At 43.4% G+C, this 20,711-nt stretch overlaps 2 protein-coding genes across 2 annotated transcripts in view; both read left to right on the top strand.

Annotated features, from left to right (window-relative positions):
* The first annotated feature begins 353 nt into the window (after positions 1–353).
* Positions 354–20,586, top strand: LOC104631080 (myosin heavy chain, skeletal muscle, adult). Its single transcript, XM_075770507.1, has 40 exons — positions 354–626; positions 761–869; positions 2,144–2,386; positions 2,475–2,618; positions 2,712–2,868; positions 3,444–3,471; positions 3,569–3,680; positions 3,774–3,866; positions 4,016–4,079; positions 4,162–4,260; positions 4,362–4,465; positions 4,552–4,690; positions 6,202–6,320; positions 6,421–6,570; positions 7,119–7,289; positions 8,711–9,020; positions 9,130–9,200; positions 10,643–10,730; positions 10,824–10,941; positions 11,199–11,322; positions 11,780–11,916; positions 12,005–12,260; positions 13,658–13,900; positions 14,006–14,182; positions 14,268–14,413; positions 14,501–14,591; positions 14,680–15,069; positions 15,311–15,437; positions 15,531–15,649; positions 15,946–16,142; positions 16,537–16,720; positions 16,807–16,972; positions 17,145–17,269; positions 17,461–17,769; positions 17,869–18,072; positions 18,362–18,487; positions 18,581–18,751; positions 18,838–18,942; positions 19,086–19,181; positions 20,300–20,586. Exons 3-40 carry the CDS (start codon positions 2,180–2,182, stop codon positions 20,450–20,452), a joined length of 5,820 nt encoding a protein of 1,939 aa, XP_075626622.1. The 5' UTR covers positions 354–626; positions 761–869; positions 2,144–2,179; the 3' UTR covers positions 20,453–20,586.
* Positions 605–20,711, top strand: part of LOC104639728 (myosin heavy chain, skeletal muscle, adult) — a 55,633-nt gene continuing 35,526 nt past the window's right edge. Inside the window, exon 1 of the mRNA XM_075770502.1 lies at positions 605–626. The gene's annotated coding sequence lies outside the window, so the exon portion shown is untranslated. The remainder of the gene's footprint in view (positions 627–20,711) is intronic.

The following is a 20,711-nucleotide window of genomic DNA, read 5'->3' on the forward strand; positions in this document are numbered from 1 at the left end:
TCTTCCTGATATCTCTGAAACTGCCTCACATCTCTATCAGAGGCACCAGCTTACATGCCCAGGTAGAACCCAGCCTCTCACTGCTGCAGTGTTTGGTTGACCATCCTGCTGTGCCTGCAACCCTCATGAATTTTTATACCTCTGCACTTCTGCTTTCAGGATTTTACCATCATAAGAGCCAAAAGCTTTTAATAATGCTAATTTATCTTTGAACATCCTGTTTTATCTATTGTACAGCTGGGATATCTGTGGCGCAGACATACCAAGCAATCCACCCTGGGTCATACAGTGAGTCGGTGGGAAAGCCAGCAATAGAATCCATAAGTCCTGCATCCAAGTTCTCTAAGTGCCTTGACTAGTCCAGATTCCCTCCTTAACACCCTGGTCGGATTGTTTATAGGAGATGTATTCATATAGTCAGTAAGACATCAAAATTTTCTAATTATATCTAGTCATGTCAAATGACAATTATGCCCTTAGTTCAGTTTGCCAGACAATGCTTTACCAAAGAAGGTTTGCCAAAAATTTTTTGACCGAAGAAAGAGTAGGCATCTGTAGCATCTGCAGACTAGATCGTATAAAATGTCCCTGCGACAAGTATGCCCTGTCTCCACGGAAAGCTTAAGGTAAGTGTAGGGGGTCCGCAGGCTTGCAGAAGGAGGATGGTGCCTTTCTGTGCCACAGCATTCCTGCTGCCTCCAGTGCTCATTTCCAGGAGGGCACTCAATTTCTCAGCTCAGGTTTTAAATCTGCTTTCAAGGTACCTGCACGTTTTCACTCTGGATTTCTGTGCAGCAGCAAGTAGGGAGTTGCCATTTCTGTTTTTCAGTACTGACCAGCTGCCAGCCACCCATCTGGTGTCACGAGAGGTAAGAACCTGATTTATTAATTCTTAGAGGGCAGAGAAAGGTCCTTTTGGGTGGGATTTCTGGAATGGGCACTGTTTCACCCTATATTCAAACCCAGTGTGATTACAGTAGAAGGAGGTGGGGTGCCCAAGATTTTCATGTGGCTGTGTTTGAAGTCTCTGACCACTGATGGCAGACAGAAAATCCCCATGGGGACATTCTTCACTTCTGCTTCACTGACCTAACAGGGAGTGAGGCATGCTGGCTTCCCATCTTTGCTATGGCAGAACTGGACCAAGACGGTCCAGTCAGGAAAAAGTGCAAAATTCTGCATTCTACCTGAGAATGTATGAATTAAAAAATCACCTGAGCATATAGACCTTCAAACCACCTTTGTAAAATGCCAGAGCTCTCTTAGATACACATTTTCTTACTCTAGACAAAAATATATTTATTACCTAATGAATAAAGAGGGAATAAATGTTACTAATGTAGCTAGAGAATTTTCAAGTGCACTTGCCTAAATTTAGCTACCTACATGTTTAATAAAGCATCTGAAGAAATATTGTTATTTTTTTAAAGTTTTGAGAACTCACCTTCCTAGATTTTTTCCAGTAAGTATTTATTTGGGATCTTAATGCAGGCTTGGCAATTCCAATTTCAATGCTTGAATTTTATTCCACCACGTCAGAACTTTGGGGCTGAAATTATTTAGATATTGTACTGAAGAATGACAGATGCATACAACGAATTAAGTTATGGTGGAAGAAAAAAAGGTCACAGACTGTCCTTTTCTTTTAGTTGCCAACTTCATTAGCAAAATCCATTAATTTCCCACTGCTTTTCTGTTACCATTATATTTAATAGGTAAATGTCTAACAGGTTCAACGTTTTCCAAGACTGTAGGTCACCTAAACTAGTTTTTCAGAAATGTTACTTCACTGGTCATCATTTTAACAAAAAGTGCTAACTGTATTTCCATTCCCAATAGCGATGTCTTAGTGAAACTTGGTCAGTAAATTAACTCTTATCTTACAGACACGGTATTCTTAAAGCACCAAACAATTGTGAAAGGTCATTAAAAGTTTCTCTCCTAAATGTTTGAAGACACAGACTACATCAATGAAAACTTCTTATTTTCTAGGTTGACCTAAAAATTAAGTCTCTAGTTTGTACACGTGAGATGTTCCAAATACTCAGAGTATGAAGAGAAACCAAGGCACAGGATATAAATTTTTTCCCGGTCTTAGAGAATACATGTAAATAATCAGTGCTATATTGTTCCTCCCCATTAGAGTCCTCTGCTGACATACCTTCAGTAAAGTGCAGACATGGCCTCTGCAGATGCCGAGATGGCCGTCTTTGGGGAGGCAGCACCCTATCTCCGAAAGTCAGAAAAGGAAAGAATTGCAGCCCAGAACAAGCCTTTCGATGCCAAGACATCCGTCTTTGTGGCCCATCCTAAGGAATCCTTTGTGAAAGGGACAATCCAGAGCAGGGAATCAGGGAAGGTCACTGTCAAGACTGAAGCTGGAGAGGTGAGTGAAAAACAAGGCTGAAGGACACCATTTGATTCCCAATCTCAGCTCTTAGCTGACATACGTGGATTGTTCATTTCCTTGGCAGACCCTGACCGTGAAGGAAGATCAGGTCTTTGCCATGAACCCTCCCAAGTACGATAAAATCGAGGACATGGCCATGATGACCCACCTCCACGAACCCGCTGTGCTGTACAACCTCAAAGAGCGTTACGCAGCCTGGATGATCTACGTAAGTACCAGCAGCAGTCTTCCTTTGGGTAGCTAGGAGGAACTGCTCTGCCAGGCTAAGTGGAAGCCAACGTGCTGTCTCCCTTCCTCGCAGACCTACTCGGGTCTCTTCTGCGTCACTGTCAACCCCTACAAGTGGCTGCCGGTGTACAACCCGGAGGTGGTGTTGGCCTACCGAGGCAAGAAGCGCCAGGAGGCCCCTCCACACATCTTCTCCATCTCTGACAATGCCTATCAGTTCATGCTGACTGGTGAGTGCTTGACCTCCCTCATAGCAATATAAAACAAAAAGCCCCACTGATCTCACTGGAGCATGTGACAAGCCAGCTAAAAACACCACAGAGTTGCATGACTGAGAACTTGATTGAGTTATGCAGGAATTAATTTCAAGTGCAACTGACCCAGAAGCATGCATGGACTGAGCACTATGTATTATTTGCACTATATTGTACAAAATTGTACACTCTCCCACTGCAGAAATAATACTTGACTCAGTTTGCTACTTTTTTTCACTAATAGGAAAGAAAAAGTTATTATTCCATATAATCCATTATTTTGGACACAGATAGGCAGTTTGATTAGATTTGTTGATGAGAACTGTGTGAAGGGTAAGGAGATGCACAGTTTGCCTCAGGACCCCATGCCTCTGACAGATCTATGCATTCATTTTGGCTTATAATTACTATGGTTAGGACCTGGAAGGGAATTGGGTATTCTTGGACTTTCTGAAGAAGCCCCAACTTCCATTTATAGCTTTACTTCTCATTCAGCTGAGTGTTACTCAGGTGAACTGCTAACAGTATCTTTCTTTCTGCCCCTTTCACAGACCGCGAGAACCAGTCCATCCTGATCACGTATGTACACCCCTGCTCGGGTCCCTGCAGGGCTGCCTGGTGCCAGGGGACCTCCTGCCTGACCACATGCTCTCTGCTTCTCTCTTTGGTTTGACAGCGGAGAATCCGGTGCAGGGAAGACTGTGAACACAAAGCGTGTCATCCAGTACTTTGCAACAATTGCAGCGAGTGGGGATAAGAAGAAGGAGGAGCAGTCAGGCAAAATGCAGGTAAATTAACAGATAGTGGCTTGAATCAATGCTTTCCTCTGTTCCTGAGATGATTTTTCTAAAGGATAACCAGCAATAATTATCGTCCTCTAGGGAACGCTTGAGGATCAAATCATCAGCGCCAACCCACTGCTGGAGGCCTTTGGAAACGCCAAGACCGTGAGGAACGACAACTCCTCACGCTTCGTAAGTTGTTGCTTCAGACAAAATTCATCCTCATTATAACTGTATTTATAAGGAGGGCTAAGTTATGAGGATGGGCTAGTGGTATTCTCACATAAGGAGATGGCAATGAAATGCATTTAGGCTGAAATGCTGCTGCTTCTCCTTAACAGGGCAAATTCATCAGAATCCATTTTGGGGCCACAGGCAAACTGGCTTCTGCTGACATTGAAACCTGTAAGAGACTCTCCTGGCCTGATCCCATTCCTTCTAACCCTCCCCAGTTCTTATGCTAACTCTGTCCTACCTTCCTTGACAGATCTGCTGGAGAAGTCCAGAGTCACTTTCCAGCTCAAGGCAGAAAGAAGCTACCACATATTTTATCAGGTCACCTCCAACAAGAAGCCGGAGCTAATTGGTAGGAGGCATCACTGAGCTTTTTGGAGGAAGATCCCTGAACAACATTTAACTAAATTACAAAATCAACAAAATTTAACCCATGAACTCATCTGTTTTCAGAAATGCTCCTCATCACTACCAACCCATATGACTACCCTTTTGTAAGTCAAGGTGAGATCACTGTTCCCAGCATTGATGACAAGGAGGAGCTGATGGCTACAGATGTAAGTAACTTACAAAACAGGTCAATAGGCACAGGTCATACATCACATAACATGCAAATATTTCACTTTGCTGTTTGTATTTCCAGAGTGCCATTGACATCCTGGGTTTTACTGCTGAGGAAAAGACTGCCATTTACAAGCTGACAGGAGCTGTTATGCACTATGGGAACCTGAAGTTCAAGCAGAAACCAAGAGAGGAGCAGGCAGAGCCTGATGGCACAGAAGGTATTATCAAACTCAATAATTAACCCTTCTGTAAGCCACTATCGATGTGGAAGGCAGCAAAAGTTGTTGTTTGTTGGACTTTAGGAACTGAAGGAAAACAGTAAGCCAGAGAAAACCTGTCCCTTGTCTTCTTCTCAGTACACCAAGTTCACTGATCTCAGGATTTTTGTATCTTATGCTGTGAGCAATTTATAGTTTAAAATCTCCTTTATACACTTCCAGGATGTCAGGAGTGATGGATGTCTTTCTTGTAACTTTATTAGTCATATCTTTGTTGGAATATGGCTTGGAGTTGTGAAACAGCCAAGTGGTTCAGCTCTAATAGGATGGGGTGACCATGTTCCCATTCACCCTCCCCTGTCGGACACTCAGGGAACTCTGGTGTGAGAGGTATATTTGATTCCTCTCCTTTATTGGCCAGGACCTACAACCCACATCTCCATCTCTCTGAACAATGGTTCCTCTTGCTAAAGGACTAGGCAGAAGATGGGAAGTACCTTAGGTAAAAGGTTGAAACATAGTGACTTTTACTGAAAATCAGAAACCAAAGCTCAGAAAGGGTTGTAGACTCTGAATCTGAAAGAAAACAGAGATATCCTTTCTGTGTTCCACCCTGAATATTGGGTGGTTTTGATCACCTGAAAGAGTAGTGCTCTACTCAGCACTCATCAGGCCATGCCTGGAATACTGTGTTCAGTTTTGGTCCCCACCGTACGGGGGGGGGACCAAAAAGATGTGGACAGGCTGGAGGTGGTCCAGAGAAGGGCCACCTGGATGATCAAAGGACTGAGAAGCCTGCCATAAAAGGAATGGCTGAGAGAATTTGGTTTGTTCAGTCTTGAGAAAAGAAGGCTGAGGGGTGACCTCATCCATGTTCCAGTACTTAAAAGGTGGCTACAAAGAAGATGGAGACTCCCTTTGTACAGAGTCACATGGAAAAGACTAGGGGTAATGCATACAAGTTATGCATGGGGAGATTCCAATTAGATGCTACTGGAAAATTTTTCACAATGAGAACAATCAGCCATTGGACAAATCTCCCCAGGGAAGGGGTGGGTTCCCCAACATTGGACACTTTTAAGATTTCGCTGGACGGGGTGCTGGGCCATCTTGTCTAGACTGTGCTGTTGTCTAGACAGAGCTTTTGCCAAGAAAGGTTGGACCAGATGATCCCTGAGGTCCCTTCCAACCTGGTGTTCTATGATTCTATGAATGTAGATCAGTACCTGACCGTTGTCACCGCAGGTCCTGAGCATGCACTACAAATTTTCAGACTGGCAAGCTGCACCTTTTAATTTTGTGTCAGGACATTTTTGAAAACATTACTTTCTACATGCTTCAGTGAAGACTTTAAAACATAAATTCTTTTACAAAAGCTCAATATGGGTAATGATGACTTTGATGTTACCGAGATTCCCTCTATGACAGTCTATCAAAAGATTTCAAAGAACAGAATACTCCGGGATTCAAAGTCTATGTGACACTAAACTCTTCCTTTTTCCTCCATTCAGTTGCTGACAAGGCTGCCTACCTTATGGGTCTGAATTCAGCTGACATGCTCAAGGCACTGTGCTACCCCCGAGTCAAGGTTGGGAATGAATACGTGACCAAAGGTCAAACTGCACAACAGGTAAGAAAGATGTAGTTACCTGGAACTGTGTTTTGAATTAATATCCTTTTGATTCTCCTCTGCTCTGTATGGTAACTCCAGACATTCATTTTTCTTATAGGTGCACAATGCTGTAGGTGCTCTTGCAAAGGCGGTGTATGAGAGAATGTTCTTGTGGATGGTTGTTCGTATCAACCAACAGCTGGACACGAAGCAGCCCAGACAGTACTTCATTGGTGTGCTGGACATTGCTGGCTTTGAGATCTTTGATGTAAGTAACAAAGATTTGCTAAGAGCTATTTGGAAAGGACAACTGGATGTTATGATCACTGTGAGACATATTTTTAAAGACGATGTAATGCCATCATATAATTGTTTGCAGCTATTTGCCTTTCTTTTGTCATGAAGTAAAAGATGACCTTTCAAAGCACTTGTATTATTCCAAGATGTGCAAACTCAAAAGTACAGAATGGTCCAAGCAGAAAAATTCCTTGGTTTAAATGGTCAAAGACAAGACAGTACAAAACCATGTATATCATGATAGGCCTAAGCTTGTTTTTTTTCTCCCTATAATTTGGCCTCAGATTATACAGGAAATATATTTTATCTTCACATTTTTATCAATTAAAAGAAAAAAATCCTTGTGGACAACTAATATGATGCATTTCTCTTTTTCACTATGTAGATGGAAAGCAGACTGAAGAAATGCACAGGCTTGACAATGAAGCCAAGATAACTGCATTCCTTATTTTTAAAGGATGAGGTTTTGTAATTATCACTGCATCTTGCAAATATGGGTATTTCTTATTTTATTTCCAGTTTAACAGCTTTGAGCAGCTGTGCATCAACTTCACCAATGAGAAACTGCAACAGTTCTTCAACCACCACATGTTCGTGCTGGAGCAGGAGGAGTACAAGAAGGAAGGAATTGAATGGACATTCATTGACTTTGGGATGGACCTAGCTGCCTGCATTGAGCTCATTGAGAAGGTATCCTTCCTATTCAAATGCATTATACGTGTGGAAATTCTATAATTACTTGGTCTCATTTTTCAAAGGCATCTTCTGTGTTCATGTCCAAATATTCAGCTTTTATTATTCAAAATACCTTGCTCTGTAGTTTATTTTTTCTGTCAAGTGAGACATGAAGGACATTTCACACAGCTTTGTGGCAGCAAGTCTGTACTGATGTCTCTTCAAGTGCCAAAAGATTGTTAAAGTCATAATAAGAGTGTTCTTCCAAAACAACTAGAGTCAATTTCCAGGTCAGCATGTCCTCCTCCCCTTTCAGCTCTAACAGACTTGTGCTTGTACAGCAGAATAACTGTATCTTTGTAAAATTAACATAGAAGATGGACATACATAACTGTCAGCGCACAGTCGCACTTACATGTACATCCTTTGACTGACAATAAGGCAGCAGTCGCACTTCACATGATAGAAAAAGTTCAGTGGCTGGCAGGATGATAAGTAGTTAGAGTCACAGAACTGCTGAGGTTTGAAGGCAGCTCTGGAGATCACTTAGTCCACCCTACTTGGTCAAGGAAGAGTCAGCTAGAGCAGGTTGCTCAGGACCATTTCCAGTTGGATTTTGAATACCTCCAAGGGTGGAGACTACACAGATACTCTAGGGAACCTGTTCCAACTTTTGATCACCCTTACAGTAAAGAAGCTTTTTTCTTCTGTTTAAATGGAATTTCATGTATTTCAATTCAGGCTTGTTCCATCTTGTCCTGTCACTAGACACACAATGAGAAGTCTCTAGCTCTGTCTTCTTTATCCCCTCCCATTAGGTATTTATACACCTATTTGTACATCCTCAGAGCCTTCTCTGTTCCACACTGAACAGTCCCATCTCTCTCAGCTTCTTCTTGTATGTCGGATATTCCAGTCATTTAAATATCTTTGTGGCCTGTCACTGGGCTCACCCTACTACATCCACGTTTCTCTTGTACTGGGTAGCCAAGAACTGGACACAGCACTCCAGATGGCTGTCAGCAGAGCTGAGCAGAAGGGAAGGACCACCTCCCTTGAGCTGCTGGCAACGTTCCTATTGCAGCCCAGGATGAGTTGATTGCCTTTGCCACAAGGGTGTATTGTTGACTCATGTTCAATTTGTCTAAAATATCTGTGTGTGCTCTGAGTCCCTCTGGATAAGAAGGTAGTGCTCTGACTTTATAAAGCACATTCTCAACATAAACCAAATAAATTTTCATTAATCTTTACTATTCATTTGGTGTTAAAAAATGTAAGTATGAATATGTTTAATCTCACTTTCTAGCAGAAAATGTAATTGAATGATAATCTTTTCTGATTGTATCTCAGTCTATGTTCCACTACTCTGCCTAAGTAAAAGTCATTATCACTCTAAAAAGTAATTACAATCTGCCTCCTTTGTGCATTTCTCCCAGCCCATGGGCATCTTCTCCATCCTGGAAGAGGAGTGCATGTTCCCCAAGGCAACTGACACCTCTTTCAAGAACAAGCTCTATGACCAGCATCTGGGCAAGTCCGGCAACTTCCAGAAGCCCAAGCCTACCAAAGGCAAGACTGAGGCACACTTCTCCTTGATCCACTATGCTGGCACAGTGGACTACAACATCACTGGCTGGCTGGAAAAAAACAAGGACCCTCTGAACGAAACTGTCATTGGGTTGTACCAGAAATCATCACTGAAAACATTGGCCTTACTCTTTGCCAACTATGGTGGAGCAGAAGCAGGTTGGTTCTATGAATTCCATATTTTCACTGATGTACACCTTACAAAAAGGAAACATAAAAGGCAAAAGCGAAAATCTAAAACTTGTTTTATTTATTTTGAATTTTTCAGAGGCTAGTGCTGGTAAGAAAGGTGGCAAGAAGAAGGGTTCTTCTTTCCAGACTGTCTCAGCCCTTTTCCGGGTATGGTAGAGAGTTTACTGTTTCTTCCTAAGATGAGGAGTAAACCTACCATTTAAAATGGCTGGTCTTTTTTTGGCTTAGTTTTGTTAAAAGACCCTGAAGTTCTTGGGCCATATTTTGGTAGGGATAAATCCACTGTAATCTATTTATGCTCCATTCCACTGAATGCACAATTTTTCTTTTTGTTCACTTGTCCCAGGATGACATTTCTAGGTAGAAAAATGCCATACAGAAAACTTCTCATATATACCTAAAAATACCAGATTTCCTTCAGATGCCCATCTCTGGCTTCAGAACCTTTTATTGCCCTTTAACAACATTCTGCCCTCTGGTCTGGAAGATGACCTGTTTGATCCATTCATATCTCTAGTTTTTCTCCATGATGCAGGGATCAGTCTCTTACAGTTGAAGTACCGCCAGTCCTTGGGTTATGGATTTTAAAGATGTCAGATACTTGATAGTGCTTTGTCATAACCAAGTCTTGCAGCCTGCCTGATTTCTTCTACAGATCTGCTGTCATTTGATTCTTGATCACCTGACAGCCTCTACCTAGTGCTCTGAAACAGGATATGGGCATGTGTGTATATGTCCAAAGAAAAATGATCATAGCTTTAGTGCTTTAGCCTTGCAAGTGGGAAACTATTGCCAGCATGTATCATTCAAAAAATTATGCAATAAGCAATAAGCCTATGTTTAAAGGTCATAAGACTTTAAGAGGTAATGTTATAGGAGAAATATTTTTTGCTGCATTTGGATTGCATTTCTATTATGTTTTCAAACTTTCTTCTACTACCCCTCTGGTTTAGACATGTTAAGTATTTAGACATCTTAATGTTTTGGCTGCTTGATTTACATACTCTGAGATGTCCTCTGGGGCTACCTGCTTCCCTCAACTAATTATAGGCAATAATTATTTATAAATAAGTATACAGATATTAATTATAAAACAAGGCTGGATTCATCTCACCTTATTCTCATCTTACCTTACAAGGTAAACATGCAATCTAGATATCTAAAACTCAGCTTGTCATTTTTGTTCCTTTTTCTTTTAGTGGGGAAAACAGGAAGGTTCTATTTAGTGTATTCCATAACCCATCTTAAATGCCTAGTGTGGTAGAGGTATCAGTTTATATCTCTGGGTACATCTAATGGAAGATGAATATAATTTCTAATGAAGGCACTCCACCAGAGTCAGTGAAATGTATTAAAATTGTATGTTTAAGATTATGATACTTCCTACAGATTACTCAGAAGAACTTTATACATTAAGTTAGTAAAAGCGAAGATCTGTGGAAAATCAGAAAAACTGGTGCAGGGGGCTTCAGTTCAGGATTCTGGAAGCTAATTTTTGTCTGATATCTCATTCTCTCATTTCAGAGGGCTTGATGCTTATAGTGGAAATTACATTTGCTAATATAAACTTTTGTTAATGACTCTCCCAGGAGAATTTAAACAAGCTGATGACCAATCTGCGAAGCACCCATCCCCATTTTGTACGCTGCATCATCCCAAATGAAACAAAAACACCTGGTAAGAGACTCACATATAGAAAGTTTTTAGTATAGTGCAGCTCTTCCTCTCTATATTACAGAATATAGCATGTATTTGTATTTGAATTGCTAGGTGCCATGGAGCATGAACTGGTGCTTCACCAGCTGCGGTGTAATGGCGTGTTGGAAGGGATCAGAATTTGCAGGAAGGGATTTCCCAACAGAGTCCTGTATGCAGATTTTAAACAGAGGTCAGACTTCTTCCCTGTACTGGATCATTTTGTCCATCTTGAGTAGCTTGTGAAATTTTTCACCTCCGGTGACAAGAACATTCTCTAAAGTTTATATTTAGCAGCACTGTCATGCGCTCAACAGTTCTTAGACTCTTTCTTGCAGTGCAAGAAACAGTCTCAACAACAGACCTCTTTATAGTCCTAGCATCATTTAGGTTGGAAAAGACCCTTAAGATCATCGAGTCCAATGCAAGTCCTTCCATTTTCTCCCCCAGATACAAAGTGTTAAATGCAAGTGCTATCCCAGAGGGACAGTTCATTGACAGCAAGAAGGCTTGTGAGAAGCTCCTTGGATCAATTGATATAGACCACACTCAATACAAATTTGGTCACACCAAGGTACAAGAACTGTTTGTTTCAAGTACTATGTGGTTTTGGTTTGCATGGTTTGAGAATGATACTCAGATTCTCCAGATAGCATTTGAAATGACCAAATAATGTATTTAAAAGGAAGCAAATAAGTACTTACTGACTCAGCCCTTGAATATAACTGAAATTAATTGCCATAGGATGATTTAATTAAGGGGTAATTAAGAGTTCCTAATTTAAAACAAAGATGTAGAATAAAAGAATCAAGGTTAACAAAAACAAAGTAAAAATGTCTGGCTATTATAGTTCCTCAACTGCAGGTAACTGGAAGCTTGGAGGTATAAAAGAGGGTCTATCGCTACATACATTCTTTGTGCTTTTGCTCTTTCTCTTAACTTCCCATATTATCTGCCAGGAGGGACAGGGTATTGGGCTACACTGAACAAGAAGCACATACACTGCACATATTTTCCTGTTCTTACCTAAGGTGTTCTTCAAAGCTGGGCTGATAGGCCTCTTGGAAGAGATGAGAGATGAGAAGCTGGCACAGCTCATCACCCGCACACAGGCCAGGTGCAGGGGCTTCCTGATGAGAGTGGAGTACCAGAGAATGGTGGAGAGGAGGTAAACATTTCTTCAAATTAGGTTCACTGTATTTGGCTTATTGTGTCATCATGGTCTAAATATTTAATATTAATGACTTACCTTTCAGGGAGTCCATTTTCTGCATCCAGTACAATATTCGTGCATTCATGAATGTCAAACACTGGCCTTGGATGAAGCTGTTCTTCAAGATCAAGCCCTTGCTGAAGAGTGCAGAATCTGAGAAGGAGATGGCCAACATGAAACAAGAGTTTGAGAAAACCAAGGAAGAGCTTGCAAAGTCTGAGGCAAAGAGGAAGGAGCTGGAGGAGAAAATGGTGAAACTGGTACAAGAGAAAAATGACCTGCAGCTCCAAGTGCAGGCTGTGAGTACTACCAGTGTGCCTCATCCTAACTGAACTGTGATGATCAGGCTGATATTTACAACCATATTTTCAAAAGACACATAGAAACTACAATTTAGTTCAAGTCAATTGTATTTCATTAAGTGGTGCTCTTAAAAACATAACTAGCTTCAATAAGGACTGTCAGGAGGCTGCAGTCAAGCTATTACATTATAGACTTTTCTGTGGTGTATGCTGAGGTCTCTATCATTTACATGGAGTTAAACTGCATCAAAACAATCAAGAAACTTTACTTTTATTAGTATAATATTTGTTCTTCTAATAATTGTTTCCTACTTCTCCAAAAGTGAGTATGCCTATCCTTATACACACATAATTAGGAATTCTTAGGACAAGTTAAGAGGACATTTCTTCCCTCTCTTTTTTCTCCAATGAAACAAGGTAAGTTGTTTCTTTACGGTGTACGTGGTGGCTTAGGTATTACAAAGATTACTATGTTGTAATACTAAACTGAGAGGAAAAAGAATTTAATATTCTCACTCACCCTCCTAAATCATGCAGAAACATTACATAAATTTATGTGGTACATCTGCAGTTTTGTAATGCTATGGTTTCTAAATTAAGTCATTCATAGGTTAGAAAAGACTGTACCCTTGAAGTTATTATACTATGCAGCCTAAAGGACATATAGAAAAATTTATGTGCACCCCTTTTTAAAGAATCTTGAAATGTAAAAAGATGAAAAAACCCACTCACTGCTAAATTTATTATTTTTCTTTCTTTTATTATTTCTGCTAGACTGAAACTTCCAAAAAAAATATAACAAATACTACAGGGCATCTGTTGCAGAAAAAGTATAGAGACAAGTTTTCCAGCAAATCCTTAGCTGATGAGGGTCTCATCAGAAAAGCCAAAGCTTTTAGGTGCTGAGTATTTTTGGGCCATGGTGTTGAAAACCTAAATCAGAAACAGTTCCTCCAAAAAGACAGTAGGGTACAAAAAGAGAAATACAGGAATGATGTGAGCATAACTGTGACTTCAGTATTTATATTTAACTTGGCATATGGTTATCACTCAGCTCTTCATAAATGTGGGAGATATCCCTATAATTAAACTAAAATTTATGGACTTTATTCTAATGTTTGATTTTATGGGATCATATTGGATTCTATACCTTGCACAAATATGTAAATATTCAGGCGTTCATGTAGATTGGAAAGAATTTTATTTAGTTTTAGCTTTAAAAACTATCTGTTTCAAAGACAAAAATATAAAGCGATTCTATATTATATTTCATTCTGTTGGAACATAAACCAAATTTTAAATACAAAATTACAATCCAGGACTCTAAACTATGAAGGTAAGCATCTCGATATTCCCTCAGAAACATATCCCTTAAACTGTTATTTTCTGACCAGGAAGCTGATGCTTTGGCTGATGCTGAGGAAAGATGTGACCAGCTCATCAAAACCAAAATCCAGCTGGAAGCCAAAGTTAAAGAGGTGACTGAAAGGGCTGAGGATGAGGAGGAAATTAATGCTGAGCTGACAGCCAAGAAGAGAAAACTGGAGGATGAATGTTCAGAGCTGAAGAAAGACATTGATGACCTTGAGTTAACACTGGCCAAGGTGGAGAAGGAAAAACATGCCACCGAAAACAAGGTACAAGGCAGAACCTGTCACTCTCACTCCAGAAAAGAGCACTGTGATCTTACACGACTTCTGTATCTACTTCCCTTATTTACACGTGCTCCCTTCTTCTCAAAGGTGAAAAACCTCACAGAGGAGATGGCAGCCCTGGACGAGACCATTGTGAAGCTGACAAAAGAGAAGAAGGCTCTCCAAGAGGCCCATCAGCAGACACTGGATGACCTGCAGGCAGAAGAGGACAAAGTCAATACGCTGACCAAAGCTAAAACCAAGCTGGAGCAGCAAGTGGACGATGTAAGCACACAGGCATACAGCAAGAGGAGGACAGGTATGGAGTTAGACCTGGCTGGCAGAGCACTGATGGTCTTGCTCTTTTTAGCTGGAAGCATCCCTGGAGCAGGAGAAGAAACTGCGCATGGACCTTGAGAGAGCCAAGAGGAAACTCGAAGGAGACCTGAAGCTGGCCCACGACAGCATAATGGATTTGGAAAACGATAAGCAGCAGCTGGATGAGAAACTGAAGAAGTAAGTGTGGCTGTGGGGCACCCGAGTGCTGGGCTGGTGCACTTGTCTTTTCCCCTTGAGCTCTAACACGGTTTGCTTTGCCCAAAGGAAAGACTTTGAAATCAGCCAGATCCAGAGCAAAATCGAGGATGAGCAACTTCTGGGCATCCAGTTACAGAAGAAGATCAAGGAGCTGCAGGCAAGTCTCTGTCCCTTGTCCTCTTTCCCCCAGTCTCAGGTGAGGCAGGAGGAGGGCATGGGTGTGAAGGGTCCCTAATGTTCCCCAGGCTCGTATTGAGGAACTGGAGGAGGAAATTGAGGCTGAGCGAACGTCTCGGGCAAAAGCAGAGAAGCATCGGGCTGACCTCTCCAGGGAGCTAGAGGAGATCAGCGAGCGCCTGGAAGAAGCAGGAGGAGCTACCGCAGCTCAGATTGAGATGAACAAGAAGCGTGAGGCAGAATTTCAGAAGATGCGTCGCGACCTCGAAGAGGCCACGCTGCAGCACGAAGCCACGGCTGCCGCCCTGCGGAAGAAGCACGCGGACAGCACAGCTGAGCTTGGGGAGCAGATCGACAACCTGCAACGAGTGAAGCAGAAGCTGGAGAAGGAGAAGAGTGAGCTGAAGATGGAGATTGACGACTTGGCCAGTAACATGGAGTCTGTCTCCAAAGCCAAGGTACTAATAAAATACTTATTATATTAGTAATTTGTAAACAATGTAAGATCTATGTTTAATCTTATCCTATTTAACTATTATAAGGTTATAACTTTTTTATCTAAATCTAATGTACAGAACTGTGGGCATATGCACATAGTACACATATATGCAAACTGCATCTTCTGTACACATTTTCCTGCTGTAACTAAGGCAGAATCAAGGTATTAACTCTATTTTCTTATGTGTGATTGACACCTAGGCAAACCTGGAGAAGATGTGCCGCACTTTGGAAGACCAGCTAAGTGAATTTAAAACAAAGGAGGAGCAGAATCAGCGCATGATCAGTGATCTCAATGCTCAAAGAGCTCGTCTGCAGACAGAATCTGGTATGACACTTCCATCTCTAGTTTGGAAACAGAGAAACCCCTAAATGACTCTCTTCACTGTTGAAGTATTTTCTTAATTACAAAATTTTCCAGGTGAATATGCACGCCAGGTGGAGGAAAAAGATACTTTAATTTCTCAGCTGTCTAGAGGGAAACAGGCTTTCACCCAGCAAATTGAAGAATTGAAGAGGCAACTAGAGGAAGAGATAAAGGTGAAGATATTTTGTGTTACAAATGGAGTAAATAGTTTACATCACATTCTTTTTGGTTCAGTGTTCAAGAGCTAAAAAGTTGATCTTATTAAATGTTCAAAACATCCCATTAGGTAACGCAATCTAGGCCCTGTCAGGGCAGGACTCCAAGCTTTATGCAGTATATCAGACCATAGCTTTTTTTCATGCAGTCATTTAATCACTATTTCTGTGGGATATATTCCAGTGTCCAGGTGTCAGTAAGAGAAAATTTGCCAGGATATATCTATTTCTTATTACAATCTTTTCACCACCAGGCCAAGAATGCCCTGGCCCATGGCTTGCAGTCTGCTCGCCATGACTGTGACTTGCTCCGGGAACAATATGAGGAGGAGCAGGAAGCCAAGGGGGAGCTGCAGCGTGCCCTGTCCAAGGCCAACAGCGAAGTGGCCCAGTGGAGAACCAAATACGAGACAGACGCTATTCAGCGCACGGAGGAGCTGGAGGAGGCCAAGTACGTCGGGAAAGTGGGGAAGGCTGGCAGAAACCAGTAATGGAAATTTGAAAAGACCACTGAGACGCTGAGAGGTCAAAGTCTACTAGTAGGTTGAGAAGGAGTTATGTGAAAAAGAAATATGTAGTATAAAAGGTGTGGATTTGAAAAACACAAGGAAAATAGGCTACATGAAAATGAATGCAGGAGAAAGGCAAAGTGGGGTGTGTGCAGAAGGCAGAGGGATAGCTAGACCCTGTGGAAAGAAAAAGGGAAGAAAAATGACTGGCTGGGACAGGTTCTGCAGCATGTGCATGGGGATGAAGTAATGCAAAGTGCCTCAGCACTGGTGTGAAAATGAAAAAACAATCTCCAATTTAGTCCCAGGTTATGAGCTGTGCTTAACACTTCCCAGGAAGAAGCTGGCACAGCGGCTGCAGGATGCAGAGGAGCACGTTGAAGCCGTCAATGCCAAATGTGCTTCCCTGGAAAAGACAAAGCAGAGGCTGCAGAATGAAGTGGAGGACCTGATGATTGACGTGGAGCGATCAAATGCTGCCTGCGCAGCTCTGGATAAGAAGCAGAAGAACTTTGACAAGGTCTTCTGGGCTCCAGCCTTGGGGTTCCTGGGCAGAGCATCCCCTCCTGATTGCCACGTCCATACTCACGGCCCATTTCTCTTCAGATCCTGGCAGAGTGGAAGCAGAAGTATGAGGAAACGCAGGCTGAGCTGGAAGCCTCCCAGAAGGAGTCTCGCTCTCTCAGCACGGAGCTGTTTAAGATGAAGAATGCCTACGAGGAGTCCTTGGACCACCTGGAAACGCTGAAGCGTGAGAACAAGAACTTGCAGCGTAAGTCCCTGGCCCTCTGCTCCTGGCAGGGCCTTCTCACTATCCACCACCACCCACCGCTCCACATGGGTCCGTGCCTGCAGGTCGGCAAAGATGCCCGTCACCTTGGTGCGACAGGGCCCTTCCCCTTCTGCTCTGTGCCTGACCAAGCGTTTGGTCTTTGTTCGCACAGAGGAGATTTCCGACCTGACGGAGCAGATTGCTGAGGGAGGAAAGGCGATCCATGAGCTGGAGAAAGTCAAGAAGCAGATTGAGCAGGAGAAATCTGAAATCCAGGCTGCTCTGGAGGAAGCTGAGGTACATGCCCATAATCACTGGCGTCAGCACTAAAAATATGAGCAATGGGGACATATGGCTAAAACCTACTTGGTCCCCCTCTGTTCTGGCTGGGAGCCAGCCAGCTGAGCTTTCCTGAAATAGTCTGTAATTTCCTAGAAAGCCAGCAGTAGCTTTATCGACGTTACAAATGTTTGTGCCCGCTTCTCTAGGCCTCCCTAGAACATGAAGAAGGGAAGATCCTGCGCCTCCAGCTTGAGCTCAACCAGGTGAAGTCTGAGATTGACAGGAAGATAGCAGAGAAAGATGAGGAGATCGACCAGATGAAGAGAAACCACCTCAGAATTGTGGAGTCCTTGCAGAGCAGCCTGGACGCTGAGATCAGGAGCAGGAATGAAGCCCTGCGGCTGAAGAAGAAGATGGAGGGAGACCTGAATGAAATGGAGATCCAGCTGAGCCATGCCAACCGCGTGGCCGCAGAGGCACAAAAGAACCTGAGAAACACACAGGCAGTGCTCAAGGTCTGTTCAGCAAAGCTACAGAAAGAGAGGTGACATCCCTGACGTTTTTGACACCAAGCGCACACTGCTGCCTTGTAATTTATTTTGTCCCTTTTACAGGACACGCAGATACACTTGGATGATGCTCTCAGGACCCAGGAGGACCTGAAGGAGCAGGTGGCCATGGTGGAGCGCAGAGCAAACCTGTTGCAGGCTGAAGTTGAGGAGCTACGGGCAGCCCTGGAGCAGACGGAGCGGTCGAGGAAAGTGGCTGAGCAGGAGCTTCTGGATGCCACCGAACGTGTGCAGCTCCTCCACACCCAGGTAAGGGTGTGGTGCTAAAAGCAGTTGTGTTGACACTTAACAAACACAGAGGGCTGTTATATACTGGAGGATAGGGCAGGACAGCGGTCTAGAATGGCCTCTCTACTGCTGTCCACAAGGAAAGGCCTACTCAGCGCCCATCACCTGATCCCACCACTCACATTTTGCAAACAAGCATTTTAAAAAGAATTCCAGATTTTGAATTGCAAGCTTGAAGAGGAAAGACTCGTCTCAGGCTGTAGGCATTGCAGGCCTGAGAATACAAGTCTTGCCATCTCTCTTTGCACAGAACACCAGCTTGATCAACACCAAGAAGAAGCTGGAAACAGACATTGCCCAAATTCAGGGTGAAATGGAGGATACGATCCAGGAAGCCCGCAATGCTGAAGAGAAGGCCAAGAAGGCCATCACTGATGTGAGTTGCGGGCTCCTTTCACTGCTTAAGATAACTGCTTTCTCCCCAAAATGTCTCCAGCCTCAAAATGGCTTTGACCCTTTCTCTTGTCAGGCGGCCATGATGGCGGAAGAGCTGAAGAAGGAGCAGGACACCAGCGCCCACCTGGAGAGGATGAAGAAGAACCTGGACCAGACGGTGAAGGACCTGCAGCACCGTCTGGATGAGGCTGAGCAGTTGGCGCTGAAAGGTGGCAGGAAGCAAATCCAGAAGCTGGAGGCCAGAGTGCGTAGGGCTGGTATTGGAGCACCTGCAAGCATGTCACGGAAGCAGCCACCATGGAAGCTCCAAAGATGGTCTTCTCATTGCAGGTGCGGGAGCTGGAAGGGGAGGTGGATGCTGAGCAGAAGCGCAGCGCTGAAGCCGTGAAAGGTGTGCGCAAGTACGAGAGGAGGGTGAAGGAGCTGACCTACCAGGTAAGGCAGGAGGCCTCCTTGGGCTGAGGGAGTTTTCTCACAGCGAGTCAAATTTTGCACACACCATCCCCAAGGGGAATTGTTAACCTGAGGTGGTGGGAAGCCAGTAGTTCACTCTCTTTCCTGTTTGCCAACTGCTTTAGTCTGAGGAAGACCGGAAGAATATTCTCAGGCTGCAGGATCTGGTGGACAAGCTGCAAATGAAGGTGAAATCCTACAAGAGGCAATCTGAAGAGGCTGTAAGTATCACTCTGAGTGCTTGGCAAGAAACACTTTCCAAGTGGGTAGCATGGTCATTGGGGAGATGACTATAAGAAACTTGGGAAGTGCCACTGGTCGGTAATTGAGGGCTTCAAGTTCTTTGAAGTGCTTATAAATTAGCCTAGCCTTTGAGAACGAAATCAATGAGCAAATAAGAAGGCTGATGAGGAGGGTTAAGTGCACATAACTGTTTTTTTGGCATTAGAGCAGCAAAGTAGTCCGTACAAAGGAATTCTTATTAATAATACTGGATAGTACAATACATTAGGAAGTTTTGAAAAGAAAATATTTTCAGAATTTGGACATTCGTGTAACTGTCCTTTCAAAAGATGCCTGTGACCCTTGCAATTCAGAGAAGCTCGGTAGTTACCTAGAAGCAAACGGCTTGCCAAAACTCCAGAATTCTGTGCCTAGGAACACAGAAAATGTCACACAAGGAATCCTTCTGATTCAGCATATTCTCATCTACTACAGGGAATTCCACACTTTGGATATGGCCAGGGAAAATTTAGCAGATAGAGAAGGTGTTGGAAGTACGCTCCCAAGCCACATTGTGCGCTGCATTTAGAATTGTGCAAGGAGCCTTTGCCTTTTTCTGGGCATGCTGCAATCAGGAATGAACTGAGGGAAGTCCTGCAGCCCCTGAATTTATGAATGTCTGAGTATGGCTTCCGTGCTGCTGCAAACAGTCCAGTACGGACAAGGGCTTCTGGACTCAGATAAGGGGATTTGTGAGAGGGACACTGAGGAGATCTCATGGACTCAGTGTCTCTTACAAACTCTTGGCCCCGTCTCAGGGTCTGCAGAGGAAGTTGAACATTTAATTCCAGAGATAACAAAATCTGATTCCCAGCTGCCCAGTTTCCTTCCTTCCGTCCCACATTCCAGAGCAGAATTATGTTCAAACCCTGTTGTGATCTGTCTGTAATGGATCATCTAAAAAGGGGAGGATGAGGAGGTCTGTGTGAGGCTTATGTGCAAGCAGCGGTGGGTGGGGGATGGAGGGGAAGAGCCGCAGCCCCAACAAGGCCGAGGCGCAGGAGGAGTGGAACCCCTGCCCTGGGCTCCTCACCACCAACTCCCTCTGCCCGCACAGGAGGAGCTGTCCAATGTCAACCTCTCCAAGTTCCGCAAGATCCAGCACGAGCTGGAGGAAGCCGAGGAGCGGGCTGACATTGCAGAGTCGCAGGTCAACAAGCTCCGAGCAAAAAGCCGGGAGTTTCATAGGAAGATAGAAGAGGAAGAGTGAGGATGTCATGAGGCAGCAAAGTGACCTGAGGGATGCACAAAATGTGAACCTCTTGGTCGCTTTCTTCTGTAATGAGTCTTTGTACCCATTTCAATGTCTAGAGAATAAAGACTGTAGATTCCTGTGCACACACACTATGAGCAGTGCCGCCTTTTTTTTTTTTCTCCTCATCAAGCCTGGGATATTGCATTGCTGCTCAGGTTTTCTTGCTTTTCCTGGCTGGGGGAAGGGAGAACTAATGCATACTCTGGATTGAGGA

This window comes from Balearica regulorum, chromosome 18 (assembly GCF_011004875.1).
Source record: "Balearica regulorum gibbericeps isolate bBalReg1 chromosome 18, bBalReg1.pri, whole genome shotgun sequence".
Classification (NCBI taxonomy): domain Eukaryota; kingdom Metazoa; phylum Chordata; class Aves; order Gruiformes; family Gruidae; genus Balearica; species Balearica regulorum.